The sequence below is a fragment of the Suricata suricatta genome, chromosome 7, assembly GCF_006229205.1.
Source record: "Suricata suricatta isolate VVHF042 chromosome 7, meerkat_22Aug2017_6uvM2_HiC, whole genome shotgun sequence".
Taxonomy (NCBI): domain Eukaryota; kingdom Metazoa; phylum Chordata; class Mammalia; order Carnivora; family Herpestidae; genus Suricata; species Suricata suricatta.
Genome location: NC_043706.1, coordinates 94,952,961 through 94,978,631, shown reverse-complemented (window position 1 = coordinate 94,978,631; position 25,671 = coordinate 94,952,961). Strand labels below are relative to the sequence as shown.

At 37.3% G+C, this 25,671-nt stretch overlaps 1 protein-coding gene and 1 pseudogene across 1 annotated transcript in view; one reads left to right on the top strand and one right to left on the bottom strand.

Annotated features, from left to right (window-relative positions):
• LOC115296387 overlaps nt 1–4,427 on the top strand; it is a 4,847-nt pseudogene extending 420 nt beyond the window's left edge.
• CDC40 (cell division cycle 40) overlaps nt 1–25,671 on the bottom strand; it is a 55,677-nt gene that overhangs the window by 24,931 nt on the left and 5,075 nt on the right. Inside the window, exons 2-3 of the mRNA XM_029943207.1 lie at nt 17,747–17,833; nt 10,339–10,468 (exon numbers count right to left, since the gene is read on the bottom strand). Of these exons, the coding sequence (XP_029799067.1) occupies nt 10,339–10,468; nt 17,747–17,833 (217 nt within the window). The remainder of the gene's footprint in view (nt 1–10,338; nt 10,469–17,746; nt 17,834–25,671) is intronic.

The following is a 25,671-nucleotide window of genomic DNA, read 5'->3' as shown; positions in this document are numbered from 1 at the left end:
AATCGTCATAAAATATATAAAAGTATCAGCCAGTTTTTTAAGGGGTACATCCTAGTGAATAAAGTTGACACTTTAATTTTCCAGCTAAAGATTAAAGAGAACTTCTGGGGAACAGAAGAGGATGTGTCATTCAACAGACTTCTAAACAAATTAAGGATATAGGTGTTCAACTCATCCTCATGATATGCTAGAATAGAAACAACCACCTGACTATTAGCTCATTTGCATTGTTTTTTCAGTATTAAAAATATGTTCTTAGGCAGAGGAGAAAGCTTGATGACAGAAAAGCAGCTCTGGAGTAGAATCTCTGAAATCACAGGTTCAAATCCTGTGAGTTATTTTATCTTTTGTCTCTTTGACATACAGAACAGTGTTCTGTAAAGGATTTTTTAAATGAGACTTTATAAGGCTCATATAAAATTTACACCAACATATCTGATGTTAAATCTCCATCTCAATCATAGAAATTCATCTAGAATGTAATTTTATCTTGTCGGAGAGTTATGTCTATACAAATGACATTGCATTAAGTGTTTGGAGGGATGGAGTGGGAGGCAAAGAAAGGGAGATCCTGGTTCTTCTTGCAATATCTGGGTAAACACCAGTCCTCAACTCATTTAGCCGCAGTCTTGTTTCTAGGACAGCAATTCATGCTCTCTTCCTTTTCTACATCATCTTTGGTAAGATAAATATCTCCTGCCATTATCACCATTACCGCAATTGTTTCTCGCCCCAGGTCATTAATGGACAATCATATTTTCCCTTTACAAATAAGAGAAGTTAAATATTTAGTTATATGCCCTACCAGAAGTCAACCAGTGACAGAACAAGATATAATTCTAACACTACAGAATTTTACTCTAATTAGATTCTATTATCCTAGGTCTCAAGTAAGTTTGAATGTCTGCGTTTTAGTTCCAAGGTAGTCTCAGCATCTGTCTTTCTAAAGTTTATTTTCCTTTTTATATTTTTGATACAGTTAATGTCTACTTTCTTCCTCTGTAGTCTGTCTGAAATGGCCCTAACAATACCAACTTTATTATTAGAGTCTTAAGATTATTAATACTAATATTCCAATGTGTACGTAAGAAGATATAAACAATCTGCAAAAGAATCATCATACATATGTGGAAAAAACCTTCAACCTCACTAATAGTCCAAAGGAAAAAATTAAAAGAAAGAGATATAATATTTTTATTATCAAATAAATAAAGGAAAAACAATCATACAGATTTTGGGTAAACAGAAATAGGACTTTTACAAGTGGTGGTGGCAGTATGAGTTAGAATTCTTTTGGATAGCAATTTGACAACATATAACAAAACCTTTAGAGACCCTTATATTGGTAATGTGCAGGACACCATTACTCAACACTGCTCGGGCCGTGCTCTCTGGCCACTGCCACCCCCACTCTTGCCTCCCGGGCACATTAAAGTTCCAATACCATCACTGATTCCAAGTACTTCACAACCAATAAAAAAGAAATCTTTGAGTTGAAGGCCAAAGTCAACAATGAAAAAGAAAAGAGGAAGGAGACTATGAAGAAAGAGACTGCTGCCTTGACTATGGGGCAGGACAATAGGTCTCTCTTTCCAAATGTAGTGAAGTATATGCAAATGGACAATCTGGAATTAAAGCAGCTGTGTATCTCTATTTGATGAACTACGGCCAAGAGTCAGCCAGACATGGCCATCATGGCTGTCCACAGCTTCGTGAAGGACTATGAGGATTCCAATCCTCTAATTCATGCTTTCAGAGTCAGGATCATGGGATGCGTCTGGGTGGATAAGATTATAGAATTTTTCTGTGAGTCCCTCTGCAAGTGCCTGAAGGATGTAGATCCCCATGTTTGGAAAACAGCAGCAGTCTGTGTAGCAGAATGCCATGATATCAGTGTCCAGATGGTGGAAGACCAGGGATTTCTGGATTCTCTGCAGGACTGCACAGCAGATTCATGACCAATGGTGGTGGCTAATGCTACAGCAGCATTACTGGAAATCAACGAATCTCACCTAAACAGCAACCTACTTGATCTGAATCCACAGAACATGAATACACTGCTGACATCGCTGAATGAGTGTGCTGAATGGGGCCAGATTTTCATCTTGGACTGACTGCCTACTTACAACCCTAAAGATGACTGGGAGGCTCAGACCATCTGTGTGAGCGTGTTAACTCCCCAGCCATCCCATGCCAACTCAGCAATGGTGCTTTCAGTGGTAAGAGTCCTGATGAAACTTCTAGAATTCTTACCTTAGGACTCTGACTACCACAACATGCTGAAGATGTTGGCCTCTCTGCTTGTCACCCTAAAGAATTTCAGTCTAATTGTCAGAAAAGGCTGAAGTCCTGAAGCAGGAAATCACTTCACTTCACTTCTTTGTGAAGTACAAGGATCCCATCTATATTAAACCAGAGAAACTGGACATTGGGGATTCATCTAGCATCCCAATCCAACACTGCTTGGCAGAAACCTGGCAGAATTCAAGGGATATGCCTAAGGGGGACGGGGAAGGGGGATGTTAACTCTGTTCGGAGAGCTACATGGGCCACTGCATGGTGTGCCAGCAAAGTGGAGAAGTCTGCCGAGCGCAGCATAAGCACACTGCCTGATCTTATCCAGACCAAAGTAAATCATGTGGTCCAAGAGGTAACTTGTCAACATGGACATGTTCCAGAAATACAAGAAGTATGAACATATCATCACCACTCTGTGCGAGAACTTAAGACTCACTGGGTAAACCAGTTGCTCAGGCAGCTACAGTATGGATTGTGGGAGAATATGCAGAGAGAACTGACAATGCAGATGAGTTACTGGAGAACTTCCTGGAAGGTTTTCTCTATGGAAAGGACCCAGGTGCAGTTCACTCTGCTTAATGCTATAGGGAAACTGTTTCTCAAGAAACCATCAGAAACACGGGCTGGCACAGAAAGTCTTGAGTTTGGCAACACAGGATTCTGATAATCCTTACCTTCAACACCAGGCTAAATTTACTGGTACCTTCTCTCAACGGACCTTCTCTCCCTGTTATAGCCAAAAGAGTAGTCTTGTCTGAGAAGCCACTGCTCTCTGTGGAGACTGATCTTACTGAGCCAATGCCACCAACGTGGAACAGACTCAGGTTATCCTCTCTCAAGATGACCTTCTTTTTAAATTTTTATTTATTCATCTATTTGTCTATTTACTTTTGTGGGGGAGGTGCGCAAGTGAGCATGGGGGGGAGAGAGAGGGGGCGGGGAGAGAGAGAGAGAGAGAGAGAGAGAGAGAGAGAGAGAGAGAGAAGTGGGGCTCACCCAAAGTGGGACTCGAGCTCACCTGATGCGGGATTAGAACTCACCAACTGTGAGGTCATGGCTTGAGCCAAAGTCAGATGCTTAACCATCTGAGCCACACAGGTGCCCCTCTCAAGGTAACCTTCTAGGACACCTTTTAAACCTTAAGCCTTGACCTTGGTTCCCCAGTCAATGCACCACAGGCATCCTGCAGGCAGAGGAGAGTATCTGTCTTAGGAGGAGGACTAGATAGGCTGGTGGGACAAGCTTCCATCCCCTCATCAGTGCCCGCAACCTTTGCTGCTTCTCCTATTCCTGTTTTGGTCAACAATGGTCTGAATGATCTGTTTGAGCCCTCCACAGGGATAGGCATGGCGCCTGGTGGATAGGTGGCTTCTAACACTGTCTGGCTGCCTGCAGCAAGAGCTAAAGGCTTAGAGACATCTGGAACATTTATTCACTGCCAAGGACATATCTATATGGAAATGAAATTCACCAACAAAGCTCGGCAGCACATGGCACACTTTGCAGTCCAGTTTAACAAGAAGAGCTTTGATGTCACCCCCAGCATGCCTCTGGCTATCCGCACACCACCGATGCCAAACCAGAGCTTTGACGTCTCCCTGACTCTCCACACCTTGGGCCTGGTTATGCCCAAGGTGTGAACCTTTGAATAACCTGCAAGTGGCTGTGAAGCATAACACTGATATCTTCTACTTCAGCTGCCTCATTTTACTCAATGTGCTTTTTCTAGAAGACGGCAAAACGGAGCACCAGGTCTTCCTTGCGACACAGAAGGATATCCCCAATGAAAATGAACTTCGGTTCAATAAAATTTAAGGAATGTCATTTAAATGCTGACACTGTTTCCAGCAAACTGCAAAACAACAATTTTTATATTATTGCCAAGAGGAATGTGGAAGGGCTGGACAAGCTGTCCTAATCCCTGAAGCTCACTAATGGCATCTGGGTTTTGGCTGAGCTACACATCCAGCCAGGACACCGAAATGAGACACTGTCGCTGAAGTCTCTACATCTTTCAGGTCTATGACAGTATACTGAAAACCAGGCAGGCTGGTCTGGTGCCCTCTGGTCGCCCTGTGATTGGTACAAGCCAAGAACTTTTAACTGGAAGACTCTGTATTACCATGTAGAATCTGAACCCAAACACACCAACGCCGCCCACCATGGCAGTGGCTCATCTAACTTATAACATCAGGGCACAGCCAGTTTGTTTGTTTGCTTTTTTTATAGTTTATTGTCAAGTTGGTTTCCATTAACACCCAGTGCTCTTCCCAACAAGTGCCCCTCTCCATGTCCATCACCCCTCTTCTCCTTCCCTCCTCCCTCTTCAGCCCTCAGTTTTTCAGTATTCGAGTCTCTCATGATTTGCCTCACTCCCTCTCCCTAACTTTTTCCCCCTTTCCCCTTCCCATGGTCCTTTGTTAAGTTTCTCCTGTTAGACTTATGAGTGAAAACATGTATCTCTCCTTCTCCACCTGACTTATTTCGCTTAGCATGACACCCTCCAGTTCCATCCATGTTGCCGCAAATGGCCCAATTTCATTCTTTCTCATGGCCATGTAGTACTCCATTGTATATATAAGCCTCGTGTTCTTGATCCACTCATCAGGTGATGGACATTAGGCTCTTTCCATGATTTGGCTATTGTTGACAGTGCTGCTATGAACATTGGGGTGCATGTGCTCCTATGCGTCAGCACTTCTGTATCCCTTGGGTAAACCCCTAGCAGTGCTATTGCTGGGTAGGGGAGTTCTATTGATAGTTTTTTGAGAAACTTCCACACTGTTCTCCATAGCAGCTGTACCAGTTTACATTCCCCCATCTACAAGTGTAGGAGGGAGGACACAGCCTGTTGGATAGATTTAGCTTCCTGTGAACATCCGTAACCACTGCGTCAGTCACTTCCCACCTCCTGCCACTGCTATGTCCTTACTTGTGAGCTTCTCCATAGTATGCCAATGCCTGGTATTTCTGAGTGTAGTTTCATATTGTGTAATTAAGAGCCTATTTCAAAAGCAGAAGAAAGACAAAAAAAGTATCAAAGCAAGGGAAAGTGTCACTGAAAAAAATTTTTAATTAAAAAAAAATTTATATTCTTAGAACTACCTCTGGGAGTTTAAGAAAATAAACCCCCCCACCCATCCCCATAAAGTTTTATGCACAAAGATGTTTACTACCACATTTAAAAAAGCATTTTACTGCAGTTTAATATATACATGACTACATTTTTATATCACATTTTTAATAGTGAAAATTGGAACCAATTTAAATCTAAATGATACAAGGAATGTTTACATAAAGTATAACATCCAGCAGAATATTTTATAAGATCATTTCAAAAGGTTAATAAAGAGTTTCTGATACTAAAATGAGAGCCCAGTTAATAATGACTATGATAGGGGTGCCTGGGTGGTTCAGTCAGTTAAACGTCTGACTTCACCTTAGGTCATGATCTCACAGTTCATGAGTTCAAGCCCTGTGTCAGGCTCTGTGCTGATAGCTTGGAGACTGGAGCCTGCTTCAGATTCTGTGTCTCCCTCTCTCTCTGCCCCTCCTCTGCTTGTGCTCTCTCTCTTAAAAATACCCATTTGTAGCAAAATGGATGGACCTCGAGGGTGTCATGCTAAGCAAAATAAGTCAGGTAGAGAAGGACAGATACCATATGTTTTCACTCATAGGTCTAGCAGGAGAAACCTAATAGGGGACCATGGGAAGGGGAAAGGGGGAGAAGAGTTTGGGAGAGGGAGGGAGGCAAATCATGAGAGACCTTTGAATGCTGAGAACAAACTGAGGGCTGAGGAGGGAGGGGGGAGGGGAAGGGGGTGACTGTCACAGAGGGGGGCAATTGCAAGGAAGAGCACTGAGTGTTATATGAAAACCAACTTGGTAATAAACTATTTAAATAAAAATAAATAAATAAACATTAAAAATTTTCATTTTCTATTTCCAAAGACTGATGTGGAGGAAATTCTGGGTAAAGGGAGAACCAAAAGAAGAAACCTCACTGAGAGGCTCCAAGTAAGACTAGCCAGGGAGCAGGCCAAGAACCCAGAAGGAAAAAGGGAGGAAAATAGGACAAGGTAATTCACACAAACCACTGAGAGATGAAATCAGGAGCAATACCCTAAACGGGAGCTGAAACTACAGAATAAGTAAATGGGACACTAAAGTAACTGAGCCTATCTTCACTGCTACGGGCTCTACAGGGGGACCTTGTGATAAGTGAAACGTATAGTACAATATACATCCTCCAGAAAGAAAACATGAGATTTATTAGATTATAACACTGTTACAGCCATTTAAAAATGGGAAGAGAAGTAGGATGAATGTTTGTTCTCTGTCCCAGCAGGCTGTACAGTGATATATTTGAGACACATAAAACTGAAGTCATGTGCCATCCCCTTTATGTCTCAGAGATAACACTAGTACAAGGTAGGAGAAAGGTCTGCTCCCTGGTTCTGTGCAAATGAGGGAAGGTAACAGAAGGTCTTAAGTTCCATGTATAAGGGTGAGAGAAAACAGGAATTACTTTCTGAAGTTAGACAAGACCTTCTGATGAGAAAATAATAAAACTTTTACATTAATAGAAGCTACACTTGCTGAGAGCTTGGGGGTAAAGAAAAAAGAGACTGCTAAACCTGAGGTTGTTTAACTTGTTTATTAATTTAAGTTCAAACAAACTGTTCTTGGTTCTAAGACTATCACAAAGGAGACAGACCATAATTTTCTTAGTTTTGCAATTGGCTACTTCCTTTATTGTAGGCTGCTAATACAGGACAGCCCCATATTCATTTTTTATGTCTTCAGCTCACTAAATAGTTCAATCTGTTTCTTAGCCCACCACCTCCTTAGGAGGGAGAGAAAAACCACTGGCTTTTAAAAAACTAAAACAAAAACAAAAAAGAGGTTCATTTTGGTAAAAGGCGAAAGATTTATACGACCTGAAGAGAAACCAGAGTATTAAGAGGTCCATTTTGGAACCCAGGTCTAAGCCAACTTAGTTTTAAACATTCTTACTATCGGGGCACCTTGTTGCTCAGTTGGTTAAGCGCTCGACTTCAGCTCAGGTTATGATCTTGCAGTTGTTTGCTTGCTCTCTCTCTCAAAAATAAACATTAAAATAAATAAGTAAATGTTCTTACTATAGGATAATTTAAGAAGGAAAATAGGCATCAGTATAGCTTAATTGGACATTTTCTTTTCTGTTTTGTTTTAAAGTACTTTTAGCTTTCTAAATTACTGCTTAAGTCCTGTCTAAATAAAACAAGCAAAGTCTTTAAAAGTCTGTTTCATACAGGCTAGTCTAGAATAATACATTCATGATGCAATAAAATTTATTTTTATGTGCTGCACATATATATATATATATATATATATATGTCATATTTACATGGGATCCTTTATAAAAGTAATGGGTACAATGCATTTATAACCATTTTATTGGACTGGAAGTCTCCAACTCTTCTAGGTGATTTCAGAAGTATACAGTCTTAGTTTTTGAGCACTGTTAAATATAACTTTGTCATGGTGAAATATGATCTAACACATGACAACCTTTTTAAAACCAGTTTCTGAGAATATATTGTGATAAATACTACTTTTACTAAAACTCTAAACTAATACACAGTGAATCAGTTTGCATCACTCCCTAGAAATTAGAAAAAAGTAAATTTCCATTAGAATAATTATGTAAATTATGATATAGCCTATTAATGGATACTACATAGTTCTTAAGGACAAACTGATATTATAAATTAACACTGGAAAATGCTTGTGATAGAACACTGAATAAAAAGGTGAGATGCAAATTTTTCAGTATAGAATGATTATAGTATTGAGTAACTTGGAGGGATAAAGATCATAATGCTAAAAGTAGATATTTTAGTATAGAGGGATTATAGGAACCTTTTTCTTCTCTCTTTCCTAAAAGTTTAAAATTTGTTTATATTCTTTTTTATGAAGATAATTTTTATTAAAAAGCATCACTAAGTACATAATATTCATAGGATACTGTTTTTTTTAACCTTTAAAAATGTTTTTTAAAGCTTTATTTAAGTTTATTTATTTTGAGAGGGAGAGAGAAAATCCCAAACAGGCTCCACACTGTCAGCACAGAACCTGATGGAGGGCTTGAACCCAACAGCTGTGAGATCATGACCTGAGTCGAAATCAAGAATCAGATGCTTAACTGACTGAGCCACCACCTAGGCACCTCTTAACCTTTTTTAATCCTATCTTACAATAATGGAAGTTAATGGTACATAGACCAGAACTAAAAACAAAAACAAAAACAAAAAACTGTAAGAAATAAAAGGAAGAATTAGAATTCTAACTACAATGAAAACTAAAGAAAAAACAAGACAATTTGCTGATGTCTAAAGATGTGATGATTAAATTTGCTGTAAAATTCAAAGCTTTCTTTTTCAATTACTTTTTTGGGAAAGAAACATTAGCACAAATAACTAATTCATAAAGAAGGTCATAACTACAACAGCATAAAGACACAGATGAGGAATATAGAAAGACAAAGGAAAGGCACCACCAAATACTAGCAAATCTGATATAAGTGACCAGGAACTATGATCTATGGAGCTATCAACAAGGACATTATAAAGATCATTTTCCTCTAGGAGATTCCCAACCTTGTATGCATGTTAACGTTCTAAAATCCTACTACTAAGAGATCAGATACAATTATTTTACACAATGAATCTGTGGCCATTCTATTTCCTGATGTCCTTCAGCAAAGAAGAGAAAACCATTTCAGAGATAAGCTGTGAGAAACAGAATAAAGTCAATCAATTAATAACAAGAAACAAAGAATGTACCAAAAAAAAAAAAAAATCCAAATAATCTGATGAAAAAATAGGCAAAAGACCTGAATAGACATTTCTCCAAGGAGACATCCAGATGGCCAACAGACACTTGAAGACACGCTCAACGTCACTGATCATCAGGGAAATGTAAATCAAAACCACAATGAGATATCACTTCACTCACACCTGCTCGAACGGCTAAAGTAAAAAACACAAGAAACAACACGTGCTGGTGAGAATGTGGAAAAAAAAGGTACCCTTGTGCACTGTTGGGTGGGAACGCACAGTGGTACACCCACTGTGGAAAATAGTATAGAGGTTCCTCAAAAAATTAAAAATAGAATTATCATATGATCCAGTAATTCTACTATTGGATATTTACCCAAAGAATATGAAAACACTAATTCAAGAAGATTTATGTAGCCCTATGTTTACTGCAACATTATTTACAATAGGCAAGTTATGGGAGCAACCCAAGTGTCCATCGATAGTTGAATCTGATATATGTGCAATGGAATATTACTCAACCACAAAAAAGAATGAAATTTTACCATGTGCAACAACACGGATGGATCTAGAGGATATAAAGTCAAAGTGATATAGGTCAGTCAGGGAAAGAAAAATACTGTATGATCACTCATATGTGCAATTTAAGAAATAAAATAAGTCCACAAAAAGAGACAAAGCAAAAAACAAACACTCAGCTACAGAAAACAGACTGATGGTTACTGGAAGGGAGGTGGGTGGGGGGATGAGTGAAATAAGTGAAGGAGATTAACAGTACACTTATGATGAGCACTGAACAATGTACAGAATTGCTGAATCACTATGTTGTACACCGGAAACTAATATAACACTGTATGTTAATTATACTGTAATTAAAAATAAAAGTAAACTCAACACTATCTCGTCATTTACCAACTTCAACAGCAATCTGCATATATCGGACATTCAATAACAAGTGTTCATTACCAAGTACAACAGAGAACATTCTGTTTTTAAGACCACGGAGTATTCTAGTACTCAGAAATCACAGCAGATTTAGAATGACAGCTAAAAATATTAGTTCATCTTCACATTTGTATAAATATTTATAGATGTTTAAGAAAATGCACCTTTTAAAAAAGGAATCTAGATTATTAAATTCAAAAAGCAAGAAGATAAAACAGATTATTACACACACACAAATGTGTCAAACTGGAAACTGTAAATCTTATCACCTTACCATAGGTGGCAAAAGTTCTTCTTTGTTGTTCAAACATAAAGTCATTGATATGAGCTGGTTCAGCATATCCAGAAAGCATATTTCTAGGGGCAGCCATTTGCTGTGTCCTAAAGGGATTTTCTGGTCCAAACTGCAATGTTATAAGAAAAAAAAAAAAACTTAAATCCTAAGTATATAAAGCTAGAATACTAGAATTATTGTACAATATATTTTCAAGTCTAAATCATGAGAGGCTAAGTAACCTACTTGGGAACATGCTCCCCACACAAGGCTCATCGAGGCTGGGCAACCACTGATGAGCACTGTTTGTCAGCCCAGCGCCCAGGACAGAAGGAGAGTAACCCAGCTCACTCAAGTCTCTGTGTGGCTATTTAAACTTAAATTACTTAAAATATTCAGTTCCTCAGTCACACTAGACATACTTCATGAGCTCAACAGTCACATGTGGTTATTGGCTTTATTTCCTTTACTGCAAGAAGTTCTATTTGACAATGCTGCTCTTGATAATTAAGTTACTATGTTTTTTGTCCATGATTTGGGGGATTTGGGGTGACTTATTTTTAATGTGTAAAGATGATTTTTGGTAACTTTTATATCAGTAATGGTACCAAGATGTAATTTTAAAAATACATGTTTCTTCTCTACTAGACCATGAGTTCTTCAAAGGTAGAGACTTAAAATCCTCAGTACTTACCATCATGCATGACATATAGAAAGCACTAATGAAGTGAAAGATTAATCAGAACCCCACTGGGATCAGAGAATAGGAAATAGACAATAAAAGTAAAATGCTTGAAGAAAACCCTAAAGATATTACAAATGAAATAAAATTACTCTGAGAAATCACACTATGAAAGTCTTACACAAAATAGTACACTATTATCTGTTTACAATGCTTTGAGTTTCCGTATGGTTTACAAATGTTATTTAATTTGATTTGTACAAAAACTGTGGAAAGTTAGAGAGGTATTCTCCCTCTCATGTTAGAAATAAGAAAAAAGGCCAAAGATGATGTATTTTATCTGCCCTAGAGTCCATAGTTTTATTATTATTAATTGGTAGAACCAAGGTTAGAGCAAATGTAGTTGAGGATTCTATTGTATAACATTTCTTAAATGTACAATCATACTAACTTAAAAAAATGGGTAAAAAAAAAGTACCAGATTATGTCAAGCACTATTAATTAAATGATATTTATTTAATACTAATGGAAAAGTCCAACTCTATTTTTTTTTCTTGCTGTTTTTAATTTTTTTAATGTTTATTTATCTTTGAGAAAGAGAGAAAGAGCAAAGGAGGGGCAGAGAGAGAAGGAGACACAGAATCTGAAGCAGGCTCCAGGCTCTGAGCTGTCAGCACAGAGCCCGACGTGGGGCTCGAACTCATGAACTGTGAGATCATGATCTGAGCCAAAGTCAAAAGCTTATCCAACTGAGTCACCCAGGTGCCCCTCTTTTTTGTTTTTAAATAAAGAATGAAAATGAACTTCCCACTTTGGAAATAGTGGGTTCACACAGGATATTCTTATTTAAAGTCTGGAAGGTCTTGGTGATAAAAGTATTTCAGCTTCAGAACATCTTAGGTCACTACCATTAGAAACCACCATTCCTGTGATATATTTCCAGAGCCATAAATATAAGTTATTGATCTTCTCTTAAGGAGAATGCTGCCTTTTCTAGATGTCAATATTATACTATGCACAAAAATCTGAATTTAAATGATGTTACATTTGCCTTATGGTTTTTTCTGCTTCAGAAGAAAATGCATTATTACAATATTCTTTTATATTGACAGCTTCCATTTCTATGTTTAAAGTGATTCAATTTAAAAATATCTGATTTACATACAAAACTTTTATTACTATTCATTCTGAATTTATAATAAAGGATAGTGCAAGGTTTCACAGCCTATATAGGTCCTCCTTACTAATGGGTAAAATGTAAGGGAGAAAAAAATCTAGACTGCTGAATGCTGGCAGTTACAGTAACTTCATTTGTCATGAAATTCATTACAAAACCAAGGAACATCCATAAGACTAAGGATAATAAAGTGATTTTAAGTTTTCTAGATGTTCTATCTAATATAGTCACCTTATCTTCCACAAAGCAGTATCTGATACTTCTGGGGGGAAAATCTAAAATGATAAATATCTCCATTGCTCTGATTGTTACTCATATAATAAGTTAATCATTACATTTATAATTTCCATTTGAAAAGGGAAAATACGATTTCCATAGTCTTAGTTTATTAAGATTTTACAAAAAACAGAACAATTCTTCTATTGGCCATACATATCAAGTCAGCTCTATCTTTTAAAGAAAAATTCTCAGTGGTAAGGAGCTTTGATTTCTATATGAATACAGAGCCACATATTACAGTTAGGTATATCTTATATTGGCACTACTTCTAAAGCAGTCTAAAAATTTAAATGTGCTATGTTTCATAGATATTTAAGCTGGAGACAACAACAACAAAAAACTCCTAATGCTACTGGAAGCTGGTTTGGGGGAGGATCTATCTTCCTCTGGCCCACCTCAACTACCCGTAACAGCAGCTCTTGGAACTGACCTTAAAGACTAAATAAATGCCAACAAAGAAAAAAAAGAGAAATCTAATTCATCAGAAGTCAGCACTTCCCAATTCCTTTAAAGCTGTGTGTCCCAGATGATCCGGGTCTCTATGAATATGCATTTCTGTTAATTCTGGGTTAACCATTAAAACACAAACAAAGCATAGGAATGCCTGGCTCAGTTGGTGGCGCATGTGACTCTTGATCTTGGGGTTGTGAGTTTGAGCCCCAGGCTGGTTGCAGATAATACTTAAAATAAAAATAGCTTTTAAAAATTAAAAAAAAAACCCCACAAAGCATATAAATAAACACACAAAACTGACTTCCAAATATCCTTTTTAACTTCTGGTAATTAGCTACATTTAAGAGTAAATTTGTATTCCAGGCATCTTAAAAATACATATTTAAAGTAGGCATGAGTATTTAACAGTTTTTAGCTAAGACCATACTGAAATATACTACAATTATAATCTTAATCTCCCATATAAAACATACACATTTAAGTATTAAATTCATAATTCAGATCACTACGTCTCAGGATGTTCCTAAGTATGCTTATATTTTTCACCTGAGTGAAGTAGTGATTTATTTATAAAGTAGGAGAAAAACATTTTGAATTCGTTAAGACACTGGTAGACAGATCTAAGAAATCTGTGTGGTTCTCCAAAGTCTTCAGTAGGTAGAGTATTTGAGGGTCAGTGTCCTAGCAGTATAGCACAACATCACAGGTATTAAGAAAATTTACACTAGTAAAAACTGACTACGTAAAATCAATCATAAATTCACATATAGAACACCCCCCCAAGTTACTGAACTAGTAATAATATTATTCTTAGATTTCTGTTAAGTTTTTCATTATGTTTACTGTAGCCGTCAATGGTTAAACATTCAGAAACAAACTTAAGGTAAGAAGAGCCTGTTAACTTAATTATTTCCACAAATTTGGAAAAGATCACAATTCAATTTTATTAGCAGAATGCCTCAATCAGGTAGAACATAAGCACAGTTTAATTATTACTAAAATAAGAATCTTTTATTAGTGTGGGTTCTATGACCTTGGGCCTCAGTTTCTTCATCTATGAAATAAAAGATCTGACCTGTCTTCTAAAGTTCAATCTAACATTAATATTTATAGCAGCCCTGATGGCCAGATTTCTAATACAAATTAGGATTTTTTCCTTTTAACTTTGATGTTTTTTTCTGTTCCTAAAAGTACTGTTCTTTTAAATCTGAAAATCTCCCTGAGGATTATAGGTTTTACATGAGTCTAGAAAAGCTAAGTATTTTATACAATAAAATAGTCAATTCACTAAATTTACTCAACTAGCAAAGTCAAAGACATAGGGGTGTAATGTGCAAACTCTGCAATGGTCTACAAACAGATTTTCCAGCCACAGAGCAATTGTGAACAGTGATGTGAACTCACATCCCCAAATATGTTACCTGCTGGCAGTAAACCCTGAGACTTGATTTCTTTGCTATAAAATAGGGATTAGAGTACCTACTACTTCACAGGGTTATTGTAAAGACTGACGGAGATAAGGTATACAAATATATAAAGCCCTCAGTATAGGGTACCTAGGATACAGTAATAAATGGTAGTTTTATTTCATTAGTTTCTATGACCACTCTTTCCCATCATGCAAACCTTTACCATATTAACCTTCCTAAAAATTCAGCTTTAATTGTGCTGCTTTAATAAGAACTTAAAAAATCTATGTATCATCTATTAATCAAGACCAAACTGCTTACATAGGCCAGAACCCTGTGCAACACTATGCAAACTATCACTCTAATCTTACCTCTCTGTTCTCCCCTACTGACAATGACTAAAGTATTTCTTCCTGTTCTTTAGATCTTTTATAATTTGGCTAATGCTACACTCTTCTGCCTGGAATCTTTCCTAATGAAAGCCTCTCTAGCCATCAACTCCAGTAATAGTAATGTAAATGACAAGAAGGGCTGTGATTTATTAAATGCTTACTCTGCCAGAGTTTCCTAAGTATATCATACATTAGTGCGTGTATCCATATAACTCGGTAAAGTAGAAATCATCTTCATTCTACCTCTGAGGAAACTAAGGTAATACAAGGTCACACCAGAACTAATACGCATTTAACCCCAAATCTCATGTTCTTAACTGGGACTTTACTGTTTATTTAAAATTTATTTATTTAAATTCAAGTTAGTTAACAAACAGTGTATTATTGGTTTCAGGAGTAGAATTTAGTCATTCATCACTTTACATATAACACATAGTGCTGCTCATTCCAACAAGTGCCCTCCTTAATGCCCATCGGCCAGTTAGCCCATCCCCCCACTCAGCAGCCTTCAGTTTGTTCGCCATATTTAAGAGTCTCCTCTGATTTGCCTCCCTCTGTTATCTTATTCCCTTCCCCTGCATGCATCTGTTGTGTTTCTTAAATACATGAGTGAATTCATGTATTTGTCTTTCTCCGACTGACTTATTTTGCTTAGCATAATATACGCTAGTTCTATCCATTTTGCTGCAAATGCTGATTTGAAGGGGCACATGCACCACAATGTTTATAGCAGAACTCTCAACAACAACCAAATTATGGAAAACACCCAAACGTCCATTGACTAATGAATGGATATGGTATATAAAATGGAATACTACTTGGTGATCAAAAAGAATAAAATCTTGCCACTTATTATATTTTAAAAAACATTTATGTTTTTATTTTATTTTTGAGAGACAGAGTGCAAGGAGGGGAGGGTCAGAGAGAGAGAGAGAGGGAGACACAGAATCTGAAGCAGGCTCCAGGCTCTGAGCTGTTGGCACAATCTGTTGAGCCCCGACATGGGGCTCAAACTCACAAAACCGCAAGATCCTGACCTGAGCCAAAGTCGGACACTTAACCAACTGAGCCACCCAGGTGCCCTAGCCATTTATTGTTTCTTTTAAATACTACTTCCTCCATGAAACTTTTGCTTATCTTTATAGCCAGACGCAATCTCTCCTTTAACTTGAATAGTACTTTAGGCATTCTAGGAAACAGTCTGGGTTCTATCTTTTTAAAAATAACACTAAGCATATCCTCTCTGGTAAACAGTAGCTTGAGGAGAGGGGTTATATCTTGTTTCTAACAATGGATTCTCAAAATATGAGAACTTGAATTTCCCATATTGAAATTGAATTTCATCCCGCAAAGTTCCATACTTTGTCAAATTATACAGATCCTAGTCATAAAATTCTAAGTTAATAATCTATTATGTAACAGACAATTGATTTGGAAACCAGGAAAAATTACAATTTTTCTTCACTTTTCCCTCTCATCACTCTTCTTAAATTGGTGACAAGCGTCATTGTTTCTAACATAAACTAATTTATATATTGACTGTGATACTTCCTAAGGAAAAAAAAAGAACAGATTACTAAAGAACTGGTAATCTCACAAAGAGAATGACAGGCCTAATGTCTCATCAATATCACCAAAAAAACCAACATCATCTTTTAAATTTTGAAAACTGTAATCACACAGCAATGTATTAGTTATGCACGAGGTCTAAATATTTAAGAGAAAGAGACTTCATATAAAATGCACTGACATAGGAAGGTCACACACATACCACAGTACTTCCAAACTTTCTCATATTCTGCATTTAGTGGCCCTATTTTACTGAAGTACTTTTCATTTAAAAAACTATGAAGCATATATGTAACATACAACCTTTCCTCACCGTGCCAGCTAAAGGGGTGCCAAGGGATAGGAAACTGTCTATAGGTTCAATAGGCTAGAAGGACTTATGAAATAATAGAATAAAATTTAAACTGTGCTACCGTCTTAGAGTACGAGCATGGGATTTCTGCTAATTGGACGGCCGGAGAATCGTACAGCGATGTCTAAATGCTGGCACCAACATCATCGGCTGTGCTACATTTTTCACTTACCAAATTTTAAGTGACTACAGAAACCTGAGCAGGCAAATTATATACAACAGCTTTATAACTGCCTTATCAAAAAAAGGACAAGGATTATATGCCCCAAACCAAAAAGCATTAAAAAGCACCTCTTCCTTCACTCAGCTGCAATGAAATATGGCTCTTCACCCCCATTTTTAAAGTGCTTCTTAAAGATTCTGCTACTGAAGACTTATTTTTTTGTTTTATAATGACCAGTGTCTGGCATCTCTTTTCTCAATTAAGGATTCTTTCCCGTTTTGAAAACAAAAGAGCTAAGAGGTTTCATTTTTTCTACAAAGACTTTCCTAAATGGACAGTTTTCACTGTTGTTGTTTTTTTGCCCCCCCCCCTTCTTTGTGCTTCCGTCAGTCAGCATTAATCGTCATCACCATCTCCATCATCAGCATCATAACATGTGTCACGCAGAGCAGGCAATATACACTGGGACTACTCTGAGCAGGGAACACATTAGCACACACTTCTTTTCAGCATTTAGCACAAAAGCATTTGTAACCAGATGTTTCATAATACACTCTGCACTGATGATGCTAATACAAGTTCTTTCTCCCTCATGGTTAATTCATAGTTCTCCCTTAACAATACTAAGGAAGATGTTAACTACGCTCACATCTAAGAATCAGGTATTTTAAAATGTTTCTTTCAAAAGGCGGAGTTCCATTCTATCAGATAGTTGTATGTTGGTAGGTAAACAGTAGGAGATTTTTAAAAGTACATTTTCTTCTCATTTTAAAAAAGAACTGAGATACAATATACATATAACAAGATCTATTTTTTGAAAGGTTAATAGTATATTCTTGTGAGAAAACTCCAAAAAGCTCACTGTCTATCTATCTATGTATAATTCAAATCTGTTAGCAAAAGGCAGAATCTTAAGTATAATGTTTTCTCACCTCGGGAGCAAACATGGTCTCATAGGTAGGATTATACTGAACCTCTTTGACCGCAGGGTCAAGGTGAACTCCAGTCTCCAAATCTTCCTGGAAGAAAACCAAACGAACGTTAAACATCTGACAAATGATAATTTTATTTTAGGACTACATTAAGATCACATAGCCAATTTAACACCAATTTTATGATTAATAATTCTAATTATCAAAGAAGTATGTAGGTATAGACAGAGTGCATAACAAAAATTTTTTCCTTTCAATATACCGATTTTATGTCATCTGAACATATTAAAAAATTTCTAAATAAGCTAATAAGCTACCCAAAGCCTTAAATTAAGAGACTCCAACTCCTCTTTCTTTAGGAACTCAAAAGACCTAACCCGCAATTCCAAATTCAGGACAACTCCTTCTTTATTCAGCAAACCTTATTGGCTATCTCCAGAAGGCACATGGTTCAGGACTGCAGAAGAGGCAGGGCCCTAACATTCTAAATCTAAATCTTACACTCTATGCCAAAGTTTCAACCTTCTTAAATTCATCCCCTAGTTTTCCACAAACACAAAAATCTCATGCCCACTAGAGAATCACCGGTGATCTCTATTTTGTGTAACCCCAACACTTACAAATTGGCAAATTTGTAATTCCCAAACTGGCATCTCTAGCCTGGACCTCTCCTCTGAACTCTAAAAATTTGTGTGTCTGACCTTTAACTCAACATCTTTTCTCCTAGGATGCCTAACGGACATCTCAAACTGGATACATCCAAAAGGGAACTTCTAGTCATCCCTTCCGAGTGACTTCTTCCAGCCTTACATTTGCTCACACAAAAACTCCTGGAGTTACCCTTGATTCCTTTTTCTTTCACGTCATGTCTCCAATTCATCAGCAGATCCTTTATCTTCTATACTCATCTAGAGTTCAGACACTTCTCAAGTCCTCTTTCATGGACATCTCACAACCCAATTTATCGACTCACACCTGGATTACTGCAATAGCCTCTGAACTGGGCTCCCTGCTTCTACCCTTGTCCACTCCCAGCCTCACTCCATGCAGGAGCTGTGAGATCTCTAAACAATATTAGATTATGTTGCTCCTGCTCTAAATCCTCAGGTAGCTTCTCCAGTCAGAGTAAAAGCCTGACAAAGGTGTAAAGGCTCATTACCAGTTGTTCTCAGAAAGTATGTATGGTTCTCCAGGGTAGTGTCACAAGGCATTTTTGTCTTCCGGTATTGTCCTGCCTGAGTATTTAAACATTAAAAACATGTTGTTCATACATGTTTAATTTACACATTAAACAGGTAATAAATACCTGTCCTTTACTTAGAGTACTCAAGTTATATTTTAAAACTTTTAAGAAAGTTACATATCATCTGTGTATTAATTTCAGTAAAGTAGAATTACACAATTACTATTACAAAATGAGGATGTTTGAATCTAACTGGTTGAGAATTATCCTCCCCCTGAGATCTCAGAATGATCTGTAGCCCACTTGCCTCCATAAGTTTCTGTATTCATCTAGTCCTGTGCCGATGCACATTAACTCCAGCCTTACTGGCTCACTTTACTATTCCTAAAATTCACAAGAGGACAATCCTGCCTCAGGTTCTCTGTATGCACTGTTCCCTTTTCTTGGAATGTTCTTTCCCTGGATATTTGCATGATTGTTCTCTCTCTTTAATCAGGTCTCTGCTCAATTTTTCTATTTGCTCTTTATTTTTCTCCCTTATACTTTTCATCATCTGACATGTATATTTATTGTCTACCACTCCTTACTAAGGTATAAGCTAAACAAGTTTGATTTTGAATGCACAAATGTATCTTTGACCCCTAGAATTATCTCCATCACATCACCATCTTTATTCTGTTGGCTTTTTGCTGACGTACATACATCTGTCAACACAATGCATAACACAATTCAAAGGAACAATCAAAAACTTTTTAACGTTTATTTATTTTGACAGAGAGTGTGTGCGTGCATGTGCACAGAGGGGAAGGGCAGACAGAGAGAGGGAAAGAGAATTCTAAGCAGGCTCTGCGCTGTCAGCCCGCCATAGGGCTCAATCCCCAATATGAGATCATGACTGAGCCAAGACCAAGAGTTGGATGCTTGATTGACTGAGTCACCCAGGCACCCTTGAAATGTTTTTTCTTAAAGGTAAGATATCATGAAGTTGACAGTGATGTTGGAGAAGAAGCAATGCTACTGACAAATGAAGATCTGGGAGATTTAGAACAACTAATGACAAAGACTAGAAAATTGACCAAGAAAATAATACTGTAGGCACACAATTATCATTTCAAAATTTTACCACTTCTAAAGCAACCCTTACCCAAAGCAGGCAACTTAGGTTTTCTACTTCTCAAAGACAGAGTTCTTAAAGTATGACTCCCTTAGATTTCCATCCTCTCTAGTTTCAAAACTGTATCTTTACCTTCTCTTGCCTTTCTCAGGACTTCAATCTCCACCTTAAATTTTTATCTGCAAACCTTGACCACTCTTGGTCTCAGTGAACTGCATTACATGGATGTCTTATTATAGCATCAAACACTTTGCTGTGTCCAAAACAGATCTCATTCCGCCACGAGTCTACCTTTACTAACAAACAAGGCACAGAATGTTATGGATTCTATTTCTGAAATATTTCTCCATCAACCCTACTTCTACAGTCCCTCTCCGCAGCCCTGCCCCCACTCTTCTAGCACAGACTCCAACATATCTTGTCTATTATAATACCCCCTTTTCTGGTTTAATACACTCCCAGTTTTGCCATCTTAGACAAATGACCGATTTTTAAAAATATCAAGTACTTTCATCTATTCTGTGCTGTTGGCAGTGTTACACTCTTTGTTTCTTATTGTGTATCCATTTATTATCTGATAATATGTCATCTTCTCTTGTACCTTTCCTCCTCTTGGCTCAGGAAAACTGCTTCTCCATGGTCCTAAGGAATGTTGTACATAGTTTCTTACAGCAATTGTGATATTACATTATTCGTTGCACATGACTTTTATGAAGATTTTATATCCTCATTGCCTGGTAGAATGCAGGGAATTCAGTGTATGTTCAATAAATATTTGTTAAATTGAAGAAAGAAAAGTCAAATCCATAGGAAAATTAAACACGGTGAATAAAGATCACCAAATTTGGCAATTACAACACACAAAAAAAATGCCAGAATACTTCTGGTAGTGGATAGGAAAGCAGTCATACAAGGCAGAGATATAACTAAGGATCTAGAAAAAGAGGACAATAATAGTTTCTAACTCTCAAGACATTTGGCAATAAAGAAAACAAGAGATAGGGTGCCAGATTGAAGGGTTTTCAAGGTAAAATTAAGTTTGTTAGTTCCCTCCTTAAAAAAAGACTAAGCTGAGATTTAGTAAGTTATAAGCTACAGGAGAAGAGAGAGTAGGGAGAAACACATGAAAAAAATAAGGGCGCGTGGGTGGCTCAGTCAGTTAAGCGTCAGACTCTAGATTTCGGCTCAGGTCATGATTTCATGATTTTGAGCCCAATCTTGGGCTCTGCACCGACAGTGTGGAGCCTGCTTGAGATTCCCTCTCTCTCTCTCTCTCTCTCTCTCTCTCTCTCTCTCTCTCTCTCTCTCTCTCTCTCTTCCCCCCCCCCTCGCGTTCTTTTTCTTTCTCTCAAAATAAATAAATAAATAAACTTTTTAAAAAATGAGGGAATAATCAATGGTATGGTTATCCTGGAAGAAGTGGGAAGGAAAAGAATTGCAGACACAGTTGGAAGGTTAGCCTCCGCAAAGAGGAGAGCCCTCTCTGAGATAAACAAAGGTGACAAAGACAAGGATGGGTAATGGGTGACAGATGTGGGGCCGGTGGGAGATGTGGGGATTCATAACTGATCTTATTTTATTTGTGTAGTTGGGGGCACAGGCCTCTTCACAAACCAAGGATGGTAACTTCAAATTCATTTATTCATTCAACAAATACTGATTGGGTGCCAAGCATTGTTCTAGGTCTATAGAAACAGATAACACCCCCTGCCCTCGTGGAGCTTATATTCTAGTGGGGAAGACAGACAATAAGCAATCTGCTAAGTGAATTACATAGTTTGCTGGAAGAGGGTAAGTGTTATGAAAAAAAGGTGCTTAACAACATTAGTGCTGACTCACACTATCTCATATAATTCCTACGACACTTCTGTGGAGTAAGTATTGGCAACATTAAATCACTTACTCCGAGACACTAATATAATAAATGAGAAGGGGAAAAATTTCAAGTAACCACAATGAACGATGTTAAAGAGACCCAATTAGCAACAAACAAAAAAAAATCACTGACAGGCTATCAGTCAGAGTTCTTAGCCATAAGCAGCTGGAACGCTCACAGACTGATCAAACAATATTGAATCCTTTTGAGTACTGAATCTGTTCCCTTACAACTGCCAAGAAGGGTGGAGAATCGGCTTGGGAAATGGGCATAAATAAGGGTGGGCATACGGATGGAATCACAATTGAAAATCAATTATACCACAGAACCAGCCTACTGAGGACAACAGTTTACCACTACCACTACCACCACTACCACTACTGGACCTCATTACTAAATGACTGTGACTGCCACTGGACACTGCTCTTGAGGCTCCTGGCCGAGAAGCGAAATGTTGGCCTCACAGCCACGGAAGATATTCTCTTTCCTTGCTTCTTTGAGAATTAGCTTCAGATTAGAATTTAAGTGAGTGCATTGGTCTGCTGGGCCCAAGTTACTGTCCTGAGCCTTAAATAAAATGGAATTAGGAGAATGAGAATCTGGGCTTTTAGTCTCTGAAGGTTGGGGCAGCAAGGGCTGTTCCTCACATTAAGACTCTTAAGGAAGGGGATTCAAATGCCAGACCATCTAGAGTATGATACCTAACAGTTGACCCTTGAACAAGACAGGATTGAATTTATATACAGATTTTTTTCAATAAATATAGTACAGTCCTATCCATGTATTTTCTCTTCCTTATGGTTTATTTTTTAATGTTTATTTGATAGGGAGTGAGCGTGCATGCACACACACAAGTTGGGGTGGGGCAGAGAGAGAGGGAGACACACAGTTCAAAGCAGGCTCCAGGCTCTGAGCTGTCAGCAACAGAGCCTGACACGGGCTTGAACCCACGAGCAATGACATCATGACCTGAGCCGCAGTTGGACGCTCAACTGACTGAGCCACCCAGGCACCCCTTCCTTATGATTTTCTTAATAACAGTTTCTTTTCCCTAGCTTACTTTATTGTAAGAATATAGTATATAATACATAAGACATACAAAGCATAGGTTAATTGACTATTTATGTTATCAGTAAGGCTTCTGTCACCCATAGGCCATTAGTAAAGTTTCTGGGTAGTCAAAAGTAATAGGCAGAATTTCAACTGGATGGTGTTGAGGAGGGGCTGGTAACCCTAACAGCCTTCTTATTCAAGGGTCAACTGTGTATTACCCTAGAATGCATACAAGAATCTTCATTGATTGGAGATAGTATCTGCCTAGAATTGAATAGCAAAACTCAGTACCATAAAATTAAAAAGTCATATACAAATTGCTTTCACTGTATAAAAACTAAATTGTGTTTCTCTCTCAATATTTAATTCTAGTATAAACTGCTTAAAATAACAAGGCTTAGCCACATTCATGCCTCCCCAATGGATTTTATAGAATACAGTTGCTAGAACAAAAATTTTTTTAAGTTTATTTAATTTTGAGAGAGACGAGAGAGAGCACAAGTGGGGAGAGGGGAGAGAGGGAGAGCGAGACACAGAATCCACAGCAGGCTCCAGACTCTGAGCTGTCAGCACAGAGCCTGACGCAGGGCTCAAATCCACAAACCATAAGATCAAGACGCGAGCCAAAGTCGGACGCTTAACTGACTGAGCCACCCAGGTGGCCTTAGAATGACTTTATAATATAGTTTATCACATTTTTGATTAAGGGTATTTTAAATTTGAATTCTTTGGAACAACGTAACAGGAGATGCCAAATTTTAAATTCAAAGTATAACTTAAAAATAATTACTCTTTATACATACAACAGCAGCAACTAAAAAAAATATAAATAGGCCTCCGTCTCTGGTTCCTGCTAAAATTATAGGACAAATTGGACAACCCTCCAGAAAGTGAAGAGTTAGTAATTACACATTTAATTAGAAAAACCTGGACAATACCACAACTTTGTTTTAATACCCATGAGGAGTTCAATAATAATTAAGCATGCAATTAAGATTACCACAGAATTACAAAGGATTTCTACTCAGTTTTAATTATCCATAAAAATTAAAGTACAGTGAGTGAAGGGCACCCTATGGGTCAAATAAGTAGAACAAGTTATCTTCTGTTGATTCAAAGTAATTTGACAATAAAATGAAATAATATGTACTTCTAAGTACTTTTCACATTTTTTTACTGTTGTACAAATAAAGAATATAGATGTGAAAGCACTTTATAAAGCAGAAAACATTAATCATTATTATGAACTATTTGTCAATTTATATTATAGGTTTTTTTCTCCAGAAAGTAGACATGAGTAAACTTTCTAAGATGGAAGTTTAAGTGGATGACATAAAAGAAGAGAAATTCACATAAAGATATCCTTTGGGTTTGGCCCTTAACAAATGCAGAGGGAAAAGGTGATCTATTTAAAGTTCACAAGATATGAGTAAGAGCACCCAAAAAGAAGAAATTTTAAAATATGCTCAAAATTAGAGGCAGAATTTTCATTTTACTTGAGTTGGCTATGCCAAAGCAGGGAACACACTGGGGAAAGGAAACATAGTCATGGACTGAAATGAGAGGAAGCCAGGTCTGCTTTTATTTCTTTAATTTTAACGTCAATTAACAAGCAACTCTTGCAACCCAACAGGGTTCATTACATGATTTTCAAAGTGCAAAATCTGACAGTGCTGCAGTAAAATACATTTTTAACCAAAAAATAATTATTGTCATACATTGGAGAACACAAGTATGTTTAACTGGAGTTCTAGAATAAGAGAAGAACAGGACTAAAATAATATGTGGAGATAAGAACTGAGAACTTTCAGAAACTTTGAGAGAGACATATTCCAAACCAATCAATTCCTAATTAAAGAAACTCTACAAATTCTGAGCAGGACAAACACAAAGATATCCACACCTGGTATCCATCCCATAAGGAATATAAAGACTGAAACTACACTCCAAATAAAAGGGGGCAGAAGGTAAGGGTCTTAAAAGCAATCCGAAGAAAAGAGAACAGCTATGACAGTCAGTCTTATCAGTCACAGTGAAAATCAGAAAATAGAGTATTTTAAATATGCTGAGAGAAAAGAATTGCCAGCTAAGTAAAGGAAACCCGGTGAAAAGATCCTTCAAGAAAGATGGTTAAATAAAAACATTTTAAAGACAAACTAAAACTGCAAGCAGTGGCCGCCAGCTAACCCTCACTAAAGGACATCCAGTATGCACAACAGGCAGAAAGAAGGCAATCTCTTTGCATATGAGATGTGGGAATCAGCATAGCTCACGGCCCCTTCTGAAATTTAAATATATATAAAAAACACAGGACAATAATAGCTAATGTAGGAGTTGTGGAATGTTAATAAAATTGAAGTGTTCTAATGTTCTTGTACTGTTCAGTAAAAGGCAAAAATATTGATTAATTCAGATGGTTTAATTTTGAGGGGCAATCAAAGAGCAGAAACTGAGGGCGTAATTTACAAACGGGTACAGAAAAAGAACAGAATGATAAAAAAAAAATCAATCCAAAAGAATGAATTCCTAGCATATGAATTTTCTATCTGCTTTTCCATTGCCTGTATTGAAGACTATACTTACAAAAAAAAAATTATTGCTAGGGCGTCTAAGCAGCTCAGTTAAGTGTCTGACTCTTGGTTTTAGCTCAGATCATGTTCTCACAGTCCCTGCGTGGGGCTTGCACTGTGATCGTGGAG